A 14,600-nucleotide genomic window follows, 5' to 3' on the forward strand; every position below is an offset into this window, starting at 1 on the left:
CTTTTTTGCAGACCGCCAACAACGAGTGACCTTTGACTTTAAGTATTGCAGGTAGGCCCTCAATGTCTTTTTGAAGAAGCGGATAGCTACGGCTACTTCTCCACAGCAACCATAGTGCCAGTACCCCAATGGTGACACCAGTGATTTAGTGGTGATTTTAAAAACAGAGGTGTCAGTGACCAATATACCAATGACCCCAGTGGCAACCCCCTGTATGTAGTGCTCCTTAAGCGTCGATCACTATACCACTGACCCCAGTGGTGATCCCTGTATGTAGTGCTCCTTAAGTGTCACTCTTGCCATCAGCCGTGGCCTGTGCCTCTGACCGGGACCCAAGGCTCCCTTCTCATCTGTGGCCGCAGCCCGTGTTTGTGTTAAGTGTGTCAGCGAGTGTGCCACATGAGGACCCGGGTGGTTCCCGGCTGTGCCCCAGTCCTGTGAATCTGATTTCTCTGGTAGAGGTGCACAACCCTGTGTCCATCTGTCAGAATGTGTTGGAAGAGCATGGGCTCTCTTCTCCACCTTTCCTACCCGGATGGTGAACGCTGCTAAACTTTTCTAAGCAATAGGGCATACTTTTCTATCTGTTCTATCTGGGATATTTTCCCTTTTAGACCCCTTAGGCTTATAGCATCCTGCTTTTCCAACTAAGGTTGTAGCTTAGCTAGTTATTATAATAATAATGGGTCCTGTTCTACCCCATATTGATAAAAGGATACCCATCAATGATCTGATCACTAAGACTTCAACTTCTCTGCATGCAGAATCGGATTAAACCAGTAAGCGGACGAGCGATTTGCTCCCCAGGATTCCCCTGGCTACCCAGGATCCAGATGGGACAAAGGAGCATGGCCCTGTGTACCCCTTCTGTCTGCCATGTGTTGGAAGACCTTGGAAGTACTCCTTCACCTTTCTTTCTTGTACAGTGGACTCTACTCCCTTCACTGAACGGGGTACTTCTGTATCCTGTGTCAAGGAGAGGGCACGGTGTCTTGGTGGAAAAACTAGTGGTTTCCTTGGGAGAGATTCATTGCCTTTGGTTGCCTGGACTTTGACTTCCCTGCTTGCAGGTGTCTGGAGGAACAAATTCGTTTCCTTCTTTTTCCTCCCCCTAACATTTCTGATTCTGACACTTCTTCCAAGAGAAAGATGAATAAGCTGAAAAAATACAGTCGTAGTTGTAAGTCTTGACACCATCACTTTTCCTTTTGGGGAGTGGACAAACCTCGGGTGATCCCCCACCCCATGGGGGGAGGGGATTACAGCCTGTGCCAAAGCATAAAGGGGCCAATGCATGGGGCTGGGACAGTGGCTCAGTGTTACAGCCAAAGGGCTTTGACCCAGGTTCCCTTGCCTACCCAGTAGCCAGGTAAGAGATGCATGACCTCAGGCAGGCACTTGTACTGTACACCTGTTGGCCACTTGTTACAGAGCCATTTACCCATTTGAGGCATATTTTTCAACAGATAAGAGAGCAACTGTTTTGATCTTTTGCAAATGATACCCTATGTAATCCTATCACCTGGATACTATATGCTAATCATGGGTTATAAATACCATATTTTCCTTGTTGTTTAGCTCTTATCACTAACCTCAAGTCACAGAGTGACATATTTGCACTAATTTTTTTATAAGGTTTATGGAGAATTTTAGCAAGAATTTTACTGAGTAAGAGCTAAAATGAAACACACATGCTTTGTTTATTTTTACAACTGGAACAAGCAAATATACCGGTAATAACACTTCAGGGCTCAAATAAGTCCTAACAACAATAAATACCAAGAGATTTTTTTCTTGTTAAAAATTGTTAAAATGGAGGAATGATGAGGTATGACTGTACATTATTTACTTGTGTTTTAGACAATACCAATCAGTAATTAAACATATTCGATGAGGGTTCTATGATATACAATTTTCTTGTAACGTACATTAAAAAAATTTTGGAATACGGTACACTACTGTATATTGTCAAGTATACATCATACATACATATACTAAGGCACTTCCCCCAATTTTGGGGGGTAGCCGACATCAAACAAATGAAAAAAAAAAAAAAAAAGGGGACCTCTCCTCTCTACGTTCCTCCCAGCCTGACAAGGGACTCAACCGAGTTCGGCTGGTACTGCTAGGGTGCCACAGCCCACCCTCCCCCGTTATCCACCTCAAATGAAGCTTCATAATGCTGAATCCCCTACTGCTGCTACCTCCGCGATCATCTAAGGCACCGGAGGAAGCAGCAGGGCCTACCGGAACTGCGTCACAATTGCTCGCCGTTCATTCCTATTTCTAGCACGCTCTCTTGCCTCTCTCACATCTATCCTCCTATCACCCAGAGCTTTCTTCACTCCATCCATCCACCCAAACCTTGGCCTTCTGCTTGTACTTCTCCCATCAAATCTTGCATTCATCACCTTTAGCAGACAGCCATTTTCCACTCTCTCAACATGTCCAAGCCACCTCAACACATTTATATCCACTCTAGCTGCTAACTCATTTCTTACACCCATTCTCACCCTCACCACTTTGTTCCTAACCCTATCTACTTGAGATACACCAGCCATACTCCTTAGACACTTCATCTCAAACACATTCAATTTCTGTCTCTCCGTCACTTTCATTCCCCACAACTCCGATCCATACAACATAGTTGGTACAATCACTTTCTCATATAGAACTCTCTTTACATTCATGCCCAACCCTCTACTTTTTACTACTCCCTTAACTGCCCCTAACACTATGCACCCTTCATTCACTCTCTGATGTACATCTGCTTCCACTCCACCATTTGCTGCAACAATAGATCCCAAGTACTTGAACTGATCCACCTCCTCAAGTAACTCTCCATTCAACATGACATTCAACCTTGCACCACCTTCCCTTCTTGTACATCTCATAACCTTACTCTTACCCACATTAACTCTCAACTTCCTTCTCTCACACACCCTTCCATATTCTGTCACTAATCGGCCAAGCTTTTCCTCCGCGTCTGCAACCAGTACAGTATCATCCGCAAACAGCAACTGATTTACCTCCCATTCATGGTCATTCTCGTTTACCAGTTTTAATCCTCATCCGAGCACTCGAGCATTCACCTCTCTCACCACTCCAACATACAAGTTAAACAACCACGGCGACATCACGCATCCCTGTCTCAGGCCCACTCTCCCTGGAAACCAATTGCTCACTTCATTTCCTATCCTAACACATGCTTTACTACCTTTGTAGAAACTTTTCACTGCTTGCAACAACCTTCCACCAACTCCATATAACCTCATCACATTCCACATTGCTTCCCTATCAACTCTATCATACGCTTTCTCCAGATCCATAAACGCAACATACACCTCCTTACCTTTTGCTAAATATTTCTTGCATATCTGCCTAACTGTAAAAATCTGATTCATACAACCCCTACCTCTTCTAAAACCACCCTGTACTTCTAAGATTGCATTCTCTGTTTTATCCTTAATCCTATCAATCAGTACTCTACCATACACTTTTCCAACTACACTCAACAAACTAATACCTCTTGAATTACAACACTCATGCACATCTCCCTTACCCTTATTTAGTGGTACAATACACGCACAAACCCAATCTACTGGTACCATTGACAACACAAAACACATATTAAATAATCTCACTAACCATTCAAGTACAGTCACCCCCCCCCCCCCCTCCTTCAACATCTCAGCTCTCACACCATCCATACCAGATGCTTTTCCTACCCTCGTTTCATCTAGTGCTCTCCTCACTTCCACTATTGTAATCTCTCTCATTCTCATCTCCCATCACCGGCACCTCAACACCTGCAAAAGCAATTATATCTGCCTCCCTATTATCCTCAACATTCGGTAAATTCAAAATATTCCGCCCACCTTTTCCTTGCCTCCTCTCCTTTTAACAACCTTCCATTTCCATCTTTCACTGTCTCTTTCACAGTATACATAAATTGTACAAAATGACAATCTTATAGATAATAAAATAAAGTACTGTACTTAAGAAGTCTGTACAAAAATATATATTTCCTGTGTGCAATAAATGACCCTGAAAATATGTACTGTATGTTTCAATATTATGTATTGCTTCAGTAGATGAAAATAAAAGAAAAATATAGAATTTAGGGTAGTTTATTAAGCTCGCTTCATTTCAAATGGTTCTACTCCATCCTCTGTAAGTGTTAGAGCCCAGAAGTCATTTCATCAGTACTTTAAAGAGAAGAAAATTATATCAAATATGGCACTGTATCCTGTAGTGGAACAACAGATATGCAGCAAATGCAACATTCATAAAAAAAATATGCTTGACTTTTAATTTAATCATATTCACTGTGATATGGATAAGCTTTTGATTTATTACTAAGAGTTTTTTTTTATCAGAAAACTTCAGTTGATGATTCACTACTATAAAATACAATAAAAAAAACCTTAATGGATATCATCACCAAGCTTATATTTGTTTATTTTATATTACAAGCTTCTTATAAACAGATTCTCCTTGATGCATTAGTCTGGTTAATACCGTAGGGCTAATAGTATTTTCTTGTATGTTTTGAATTTTAGTAGGTTTACTAAGGAGAGGCTGTTGGTTGACTTACTTATGTTGGACGACTTACTTATAATGCATCTATTAATTTTACTTACTGTAAATTCAAACTCGAGTGATTCTAGGTCTCCATTTGTGACAGGGATCTTACATAAGATTTCGTTAATGCCATCTTCTATAGCATCGACCAATATAGGCTTCATCGCTCCCCAAACGGCGTAGAACATGACAGGTGCTGTAATACCAAATTACTATTATGGATTTGGTGAATGCTTGAATAAATCACTGAGTTTGTTCATACCTTCAATGATCAACATATTGGTCAATTTCCAAAGTAAAACACTGATTGACAGTACTGTTTTTAAACCTTAAGATTTATTTCTTCTATATAGAAATTTAGTGTGACAACATTTACTGTCTCCCACCTTATTTAAGAATTTGTTGAAAACTACAAGGTGCAGCCTACAGGAAACCAAGACAAAATTCAATGGCCACTTGTACTTTTCTGTATTCAGTAACTTACTCTACATATCTCAATATCAAGTATACTATTCCCGTCCTACAAAATTTTCTATAACATTTTCTGTGCATTTCTGTTAGTCAATATACTATAGTGCTGGACTTCTTCTATTCTTATATACTGTATATTCCATCAGGCATTTTTGTTTTTCTTATTACTCGCTAAGCTACAACCTTAGTTGGAAAAGCAGGATGCCACAAGCCCAAGGGCTCCGACAGGGAAAATAGCCTAGAGAGGAAAAAAAAAGTAAGGAAACAGATAAAATAGTGTGCCTGAGTGTACAGTACCCTCAAGCAAGAAAATTCTAACCATTGACAGGGGAGGACAATGGTTCTTCTATCCTTATCAAGTGGAAAGCAGCCCCTGAACAACTAGTGCAGTAGTTAACCCTTTAAGTGGCTGTGTGAAATTATTTATTCTGGAAATCTACGGTTTATTTTACCATTAAACTGTATAACTTCTCTGTAAGGTTTGTTATAAATCTGGGAAATAAAGAAAAGGTTTTTGTTCTCCGAGTTCTGAAAGCTCCCTCCTCCAGTGAAATACAGTAAAGGTATGCTTTGAAAAGCAGCTGCAAAATATATAGGTCAATCAACAATCCAGATCATACTTTATCATTGGCATATTGATTTCATATTTGATAATTGAATCTGGCGTCAGAACAACTATGGTTATGGACACTGTTATAGCTCAATGGCAACAGTGTGGTTGGTTTTCTAAATCAGCTGCTTGGTTCTTTATTTAGTTTTTCAAAAGTACTATTTTGCATATTTTTTGATGATGTTCATTAACAACATTTCACCAATTTAACAATCCAAAACATTATATTGCACTAAGGGCAATTGTACTATATTATATACTAATAGACAGTAATAATTCATATAAATACTACGATAAATAAAATGAAAACAAGACCGAATTAAAATTGCCCGCTACTTGCCAAAACAAAATTGAACTAGGGCACTCAGTAGAGCGCAGACCTTCGTCATGGCAGCTTATTTCTCGACCTTTTGCGTGACCTTGAACTTTGACTTAGGACTTTCAAAACTGAATCACTTCCACGTCTCAACATTACAATCAATCCCGGAAAGGATCCCGATTCTGAGTAAAATTGTGGCCAGAAAGTTGTTCACACACAAACGACCTTTTGCTCGACCTTGGACCTAAGACTTTCAAAATTGAATCGATGCAACGTCTCAACATAACAATTAATACCTGAAAGTTTTACTATTCTATGAGTAAAGTTGTTCACACACAAACACACAACGGCTAAAACATAACCTTCTCTCCAACTTTGTTGGCAGAGGTTATAACCATGTAAACAAATTAAGAAAAAAGAAAAATAAACAACAGGAGAAAAGATATATACTGACCAATTTCGTCTATTACGCTGTTCACTAGGTCAGCCATATCCCCACCTCCAAAAATAGCATCAAGTACAACCTGCAAAAATAGACAAGTCAATAAAAAAAATTCACATGCACAGAGATATTCAAACAAATTTTCCATCAAAGCTGGATATTATATGGACAAGAATACTGTTGATAGCTGTAAAAAGAACTCTTTGAAAGACAGTTATGGTATGATGTTATAAATCTAATTAAAGTCAACTGAGCCAATATGATTTTTTGATATATGAGAATATAATCTAAAACACTAGATAGATATTTTTTATGTGATCAGAAGTACAGTAAGTGATAATGATCTTCAGTGATTGCACTTCTTGAAGAAGACTCATTTAGTATAGCGCTGAAAGACTACTAAACAAACTTATGGGTGGGTGACCCCCTGCAACAGTATGCATAACATTATTTACTGAAAAATTGCAACTTGACTTTGTTGATTTCTTACAGGGAGTGAAGTTACTGCTGTGCTAATATATTAAGGATATTATGCTGTACTGTGCTTTGATCTCTTTTGAAACCATCCCAAGCTATTTCCCAAGAACTTTTGAAAATATTGTAAATCTCTCGAGTAAAGCCTGAACAATTTTATAACTTTACAAGTGGATAAGAGCAAATACATGATTACATTTAAGTGTCTAAGTGGTGAGAGTAACTCTTGTATGTGTTATGGCTGCTACGTTCAAGTACATAAAAGAAGAGCTCAGTCTTGAAATGAAGCTGGGGAGTTTGCAACAAGGCATACAAATAATGTGCTAGTATATTGATAATCCAGTAAGAAAAATTATAATTATAATTACAGTATTTAAATTCAAAATGAGACCAAAATTACCATCTTATGAAAAATAAATTTACTGAGTTATATGGCAAAAATAATCTTTTAGCTCACAAAAGATATATCCAAAACTGAGTAAATTACTACAGTCGAGTATTACAGTCCCCTTTAAATTTCAATGGTTTACGTTAGTCAGGTGGAACAAGGTAAAAAAAAAATTGCATGTAAAAGAGAGGAAATACATCTGAAATAAGCATAACTAGTTATTTTACTATGATAACAATTACATAATGTACTGTATTAGTATCATTGACAGTTAACATAGTCCCATTGTCTAATTACCAAACAAAAATTATATAGCGATGAATGGTTGACAATGCTTGGACACATCTTACATAAAGGACTGCTCAAAATTTACTTTGGAAAAACTTGTATCAAGTAAAAATTGGTTGCCTTAAATTAAAAAAAAAATTGCATTCAATTATCTGGTAATACTATACAGTAATAACAATAACAGTATTTTCAAATATACTTTGTCCTTAGTTTACTGAACAAACATAGGAAAAGGCAAGTATTGAATTTTTATAAAAATTGGGAGTGTTCCAACACATATATGTTTAGCGAACAATAAGAAAAATAGACAAATAAGTTACAAAAGGAAAGGTACTATCCAATCTTTACAGACCTAAAATGAACAAACAAATCCAAGTCCTCACAAATGAACGAGATGATGATAAAACACCGGGAACGCTTAAAAATTACACTGATGCAAAGAAACATCACAAGTTCCGTATACATAAATATTTTGTTTAAAAACAGGACCTAAAAGAAAATAATGAGGTAGATTCATTAACAATTCCTCGCTACTTATCAGAAGCAATGACTCACAGCTAGGACAGTGACTGGAAAAATAATTGTACATATGGAAATTTCAAGCGACCTCCCTTATAGGGAAATTCCATAAATGTTGACGATTTTGATCCTGCAACAACCAAATTCCTTTGCTCCACCCTTCAAACATAATTCCATAGATCTTCATGGAAGCTTATAAATAATCATATGTTGCAATTAAAACTGTCTCTTTCTGTAATAGTCATATGAACAATTAATCAAATTATCTTAAAGCCATTCATCAACCCTTCTAGTTCAGTTAGGAACCTAGCAAGAACTTATATATTTTGGTAATATTGCACGACTGGGGGTCATTCAAATTTGAAATTTCTTTATTCAATCTAAGGTGAAAGACGTTATCACACTATTGCGTCTTTTCAAACGCCGTTGCAAATCCACAATTGAAAGTATCTTCAAAATTTTACATCACAGGTTATGGTTCATACCTGGGACTGCATTTGCTTATTAGAAAAAAACCTTTTCATTTGAAGTAGTCTTTTTTGTAAATTCATATAATGTATTTTATAAAATGTGTCTGTATGTAACATTCACTGCCTACATACACCTTATGTACAAAATTCTGTTGATAATAGACAAGTCCCTTAATTAAAAGTATCGTAATTTCAAAGTCACGTTTTAAAAAAGATAAAACAGATAGACAGATATCATTAATAGTTTTCAAACTAATTCCAATAAACACTATTAAGTTTAGCAATTACCATTGGTACAGTGTCAAGACTTGAACAAGTAAACAAACAACAGCAATATCAAAGTAACTATGTATACTTTAGACCTCTTTCATAAAATGCACTATATTAGCTATAAAAATTAATAGGAAGTGTTTTAGATTAATACTTGTAGGTCACTGATCAGACAAAAACATGAAAATGTCATTTTAAGATATCCCTAACGACAGCTGTTGTTTTACAGAACAATGTTAAGGAACAGTCAAATCTTGCATATGGATTACAGTTAGTAGAGAGAGAGTTGAAAGATATACATGAGCACCAGTTTGTAACTAAGAAAAAAATCACAGTGACTGATGTCTTTATACTACAATTCCAAGAGAAGTATCCAGAAGGTAATAAGGAAGTTTACATGCATCTGTGGATCTTGAAAAGGTGCATGACAGGGTACCAAGAAGGTACTAACCTACTGATGTTTGAGAAAGAGAGGAGTACAAGAAAAGTTGGTAAGGTTAGCGAGAATGATGTACGAGGGGCACGAACTGCTGCACAGACAATATACTGGGAGATCGTGTTTCTCCCTTTGGAGGTTGGCCTTCATAAGGGATCTGCTCCCAGTCCATTCCTGCTCTTTGTCATTATACACTTTGGAACAACGAAGAATTGGGGGAAATGATGTTTGCTGCTAATTTCGTCATTATAGCAGACACAGAAGAACTATAATAAAGGTTTTCAGCATGGAAAGGAGTCCTATAAAAACAATGTGTTTCACTGCTTGGGATCAATAACAACAGAGGAGAGAGGTACTGAGCAAACAGTGAGACAGTGAAAGAAACATAGCAAAAATGGAGAGAAGTAACAGGACTTGCTTTAGACAATAAAATGCCATTAATATTCAAAATGAAGATCTGTAAGACGGTACTGAGGCCCGTATTATCATATGGGGCAGAAACTTGGGGACTTGAGAAGAACGACAATGGACTATTGGAAAGAACCGAGATGAGGATGGAGAGATGGATTACTAGAATGCCAAAACTGAAATGGAGAAAGAGCCAAGACATAAGAATGGGGGTACAGTGAACCCTCGTTTATCGCGGTAGATAGGTTCCAGACGCGGGCGCGATAGGTGAAAATCCGCGAAGTAGTGACAGCATATTTACCTATTTATTTAACATGTATATTCGGACTTTTAAAACCTTCCCTTGTACGTAGTACTGTTAACAAACCACCCTTTAATGTACAGAACACTTAATGCATGTACTACAGCACCCTAAACTAAAACAGGCACAAATATTAAAGGCGATTTTATATCATGTGTTTCCTAAACACCTAAAAAGCACGATAAAAAATGGCAACCAATGTTTTGTTTACGTTCATCTCTGATCATAATGAAGAAACAAACTCATTTAGTGTACACATATATGTACGTATAGGTTAGTTTTTGCATCGATTATATTGATTATACAGTACTGTATGTTGATTTTTTTATTACCAATGTTTTAGTTTACGTATTTTTCTTAGGACTTCCAAATGAAATCTTTTTCTTTATGACGCCGCCTGAAACGACGGCGTGTACGCTCAGTAAACAACCACGCTCAGAACAAACAAGGCATTTAACGCGCATGATGATAGTGATAAATAATGATACAGTACATACAGTATTTACAGTAAAAGCATTTACAAAATATGTTACCTTACAAATATAAATTATACAGTACTTGTACGTAGCAAAGCAGGAAAACAATTTGAGAGAGAGAGAGAGAGAGAGAGAGAGAGAGAGAGAGAGAGAGAGAGAGAGAGATTGTTTTACGTACGTAAATGTAAATTTTAAACAAAAAAAATATGATAGGTTACAACATGTAGACTTTTAAAACCTTCCCTTTAACTTAATGCATACAGTACGTACATTACTAAACTATAAAACAGGTTAAAGTAAAAAATAAAGATTGTTACTGTACTCACCACGAAAGAAGTTCAAGAAAAACTTGAATGACGATGGCGATGAATTTGCTGCACAGTAGAAATGATGATGATGAAGCTGATGATGTGTTCTACTGTGCAGTCAATGATAGTATTTTACGTCTCTTCAGACGGAGGTGTCTTTTCCTGGGACACCTCTTCAACTTCTTCGATTTCTTCCGAAGGCGTACTAGCAGGAGGAACTGGCTCTTTTTTGCGAGGCTGGAAGAACATTGTGATCGGAAGTTGTTGCCGCTGCTTCTTTTTTCGATCCAAGAGCATCCTGTAGGGAGTCATGATGTCATCGACCTTATTTGAGAATTGCATCGAGCGAACCATATCCTCGTCCCACTCTTGTAACATTTCTTTCGCCTCCTTCATATGGTTGCAGAACTTGGCAAGCCGTTCTAATGTTAAGCCCGTTTCTTCGACATTTTCTTGGGTCTCTTCCTGGGTACCCTCACTCTCTTCCTCACTTGCCGATTTCGTCAGGTCTTCGAGGTCTGCGTCAGTTAGGGGCTGGGAATGGCAGTCCAACAACTCGTCGACGTCTTCAGTCGTCATGTCGCCAAACCCGTCACCCCCAATTATGGCAGCCAACTGCACAGATTTCCGTATTGCAGAGTGTTGGATTTCCGACGGAGTAAATCCCTTGTCGTCGTAAACAATATCGGGCCACAGCTTCTTCCAGCTTGCATTTACGGTTGCAGGTTTCATCTCTTGAAGTGCCTTTTGAATATTCTGCAGGCACGTGGCTATGGTGTACTGCCGCCAGTACGCCTTGAAGTTGAAGTCTTCATCCTCGTCATCTTGGGCAGCATCCACACACGCAACGAGGTCCGCCAAGGTATTCTTCGTGTAGAGGGCCTTGAACGCCCTGATAACCCCCTGGTCCATTGGTTGAATTAATGACGTGGTGTTGGGTGGCAGGAACTCAACCTGAACGCCCTCACGCGACAGGTCAGTTGCGTGTCCACCAGCGTTATCCATAAGGAGAAGGATCTTGAATGGCAAGCCCTTCTCTAAGAGATATTCATGGACTTGCGGGATGAAACACTGGTGGAACCAGTTGGAGGTCAGCATCTTCGTAGTCCATGCTCTTTGATTATGCATCCAGTACACGGGAAGGAGATTCTTATTTTTATTTTTCAAAGCGCGAGGATTTTTCGACTTATAAATAAGCCCCGGCTTTAACAAAAATCCAGCAGCATTGCCACACATCACGAGGGTAACGCGATCCTTGAATGCCTTAAAGCCAGAGGCTTTGGCTTCCTCTTTGAACAGGAAAGTTCGCGACGGCATTCTCTTCCAAAACAAGCCGGTTTCATCCATATTAAAGACTTGTTCCGGCTTGTATCCACCTTCAGCAATAATGTTCTTGAAAGTCTGGTTCACGTAAGTTTCAGCAGCGGCAGTGTCAGCGGAAGCAGACTCCCCATGCAGGGAAACGCTTTTCAGGGCGAAGCGTTTCTGAAACTTCGCGAACCATCCTTTGCTTGCGGAAAAACGTTTCTGAGGCTGGGAATCAGTGGATGTCCCTGGTTGAGGATCATCTGCATCATCATCATCTTCAGCATGGTTGCCGTCGTCGTCTTTAGGTTCCTTTGCAGCAAAATTCTCATATAAGCTCAAAGCCTTTGTTTGGATGGTGTTCGTATCCAACGCTATGTTCTTCTTCCGGCAGTCGGCAATCCACACAGCTAAAGCACCTTCCATGCGTACGACCGTTTTATTACGCGTTGTAACGACTCGCTTCGCTGATCTGCTAAAGGTGATTGCAGCAGTCTTTCTAATGTTCGCCTCGTCCTTCTTGATGTAGCGAACGGTGGATTCGTTGATGCCAAAATGGCGGCCGGCGGCCGCGTAACTTCTACCATCTTTTAACATGTCGAGAAGCGTAACCTTCTCAGCTATCGTCATCATCCTTCGGTGGCGTTTAGGCTCACTACCAGCCTTACTAGAAGCAGAACGCTTGGGAGGCATTGTAACAGAAAGTTCAACAAAAAGTTCAACTTAAAACAGTCGCACACAGCACAGATTAAACTTCACAAAGTTAAGAACGTCTACTCAGCAATACGCGGAAAGAGAAAGTGAACGATGCAGCCCCGCGAGAACTTTGATGCTGCGGGTAGAAGATGCGGGCAAAACACCAATCACAGGCTAGATAACAAAACTTGAGTTTTGATTCGTCATCTATCAGCGCTTGAACCAATCACAACCCGTCTTACAGTACTATGGCGCGTTGGTTACTCATAGAAGATGCCCCCGCGCATACTGAACGTACGTAGATTAAGTACAATACCGTAATAATAATAAATAATGATAATAATACTGTACAGTAATAATAATAATAATAATGATTAATAATAATAACAATAATAATTTTATTAACAACAACAACAATAATAATAATAATAACAATAATAATAAAAATTTATGTACGCTATTTTACGCTCTCTCTCTCTCTCTCTCTCTCTCTCTCTCTCTCTCTCTCTCTCTCTCTCTCTCTCTCTCTCTCTCTCGTACGCTTACAGTATTCGAAATGTGATTTTTGCAACAAAGAATATTATTGGATGCAGTACTGTACTACGTACGTATACATACAAAAGATTCATGGAAAAGAAGCACATCCATTACAGTACACACCATTCTAATATGGTATGACTGCATCTGATTTGCGTTTCATGTTCGATTAAATTTTACTATGTACTGAATTATCGTATGATCACATTCTCTTTTCGTGTTTTATTTCTTTCTGTGCTGAATTATATATCATATGTAATGCAATGAACAATCAGTAAGAGCAGATATTACTAATTTAATGGAATTACAGGTAACAAAATATCGTATTTGGTTGTCTTCAGATTTCGCGGTATTTTCGAATTTTCCGGAAAATCCGCGATATGTATATATATATGGGTTATGGGAAAACCCCGCGAAGTGGTGAATCCGCGATTGTCGAACCGCGAAGTAGCGAGGGTTCACTGTATATGTAATGTAAAAGATAACGCAAGGGAAGCTCGTCTGAAATATTATGGCCATGTGGAACCAATCAAGAGAGCCAAGAACAAGCAAGTGATGGGAAGGAGAAGTGTGTGGTGTCAACAGATGAAATGGATGGATATTCTGAGGATGAATGTACAGTACATGCCGAGACTGGGTGAAGAAAATGGAAGGAATAGAAATAGATGGAGAAAGCAGACTTGAGCAACTTAACCTGCTATATAGTGGGATTAGTAAGGTCAAAAGAAGAAGCCCCTATTTTAGCTTAGTATAAAAATAACATGACATAATCGACGGGTAAAAAATATCAATAGATAAGCTTACATGCAGATCGTCAAAGAAGACATCAAGGTCAAAGTTGCTGAGAACTAAACATTTCTTGATGACGTTGTAGGCAAGTTTTCCTCCACCATAATATCCGGCATTAATGACATCAACACTATAAATGAAAATATTAGCGGTATTTCATTTTTGCCCAAAATAAATTGATCGTTAAGAAGTGGGATTAATTTTGTCCAGCTTAATCATAACACTCTAATATGACTGAATAAAATCAAGTATGGCAACTGTTATTAAGAAGCTGTTATAATTTTGCAGGAGAAAAAAAAAGAAGAATAATCTGCAACAAACCCTGGAGATGCATTACTCCTTAAACATTACTCTTATCATTCAATTCAATTAACTAAAAAAAATGATAGCAGCCAAAGACGCACTTACATAAAAAAAAGTTCGAAATAAATTTCAAAGCAAGTTTGCTTTAAAAAATTAAAACAAACATGTACAGTAGTGTTCTTTTCTGTTTTAACCATCTTTTTATA

General features: G+C 38.4%; 1 protein-coding gene across 4 annotated transcripts in view; it reads right to left on the minus strand.

The window, feature by feature from the left end:
• Window positions 1-4,114: 4,114 nt before the first annotated feature.
• The window catches only part of LOC137617211 (uncharacterized), a 48,087-nt gene continuing 37,601 nt past the window's right edge, over window positions 4,115-14,600 (minus strand). For all 4 annotated transcript variants that reach the window (XM_068347142.1, XM_068347145.1, XM_068347144.1 and 1 more), the window contains exons 5-8: window positions 14,107-14,221; window positions 6,439-6,508; window positions 4,644-4,780; window positions 4,115-4,208 (exon numbers count right to left, since the gene is read on the minus strand). In XM_068347142.1, the coding sequence (XP_068203243.1) occupies window positions 4,203-4,208; window positions 4,644-4,780; window positions 6,439-6,508; window positions 14,107-14,221 (328 nt within the window). In that variant the 3' untranslated portion in view covers window positions 4,115-4,202. The remainder of the gene's footprint in view (window positions 4,209-4,643; window positions 4,781-6,438; window positions 6,509-14,106; window positions 14,222-14,600) is intronic.

The sequence above is a fragment of the Palaemon carinicauda genome, chromosome 23 (genome assembly GCF_036898095.1).
Source record: "Palaemon carinicauda isolate YSFRI2023 chromosome 23, ASM3689809v2, whole genome shotgun sequence".
Taxonomy (NCBI): Eukaryota; Metazoa; Arthropoda; class Malacostraca; order Decapoda; family Palaemonidae; genus Palaemon; species Palaemon carinicauda.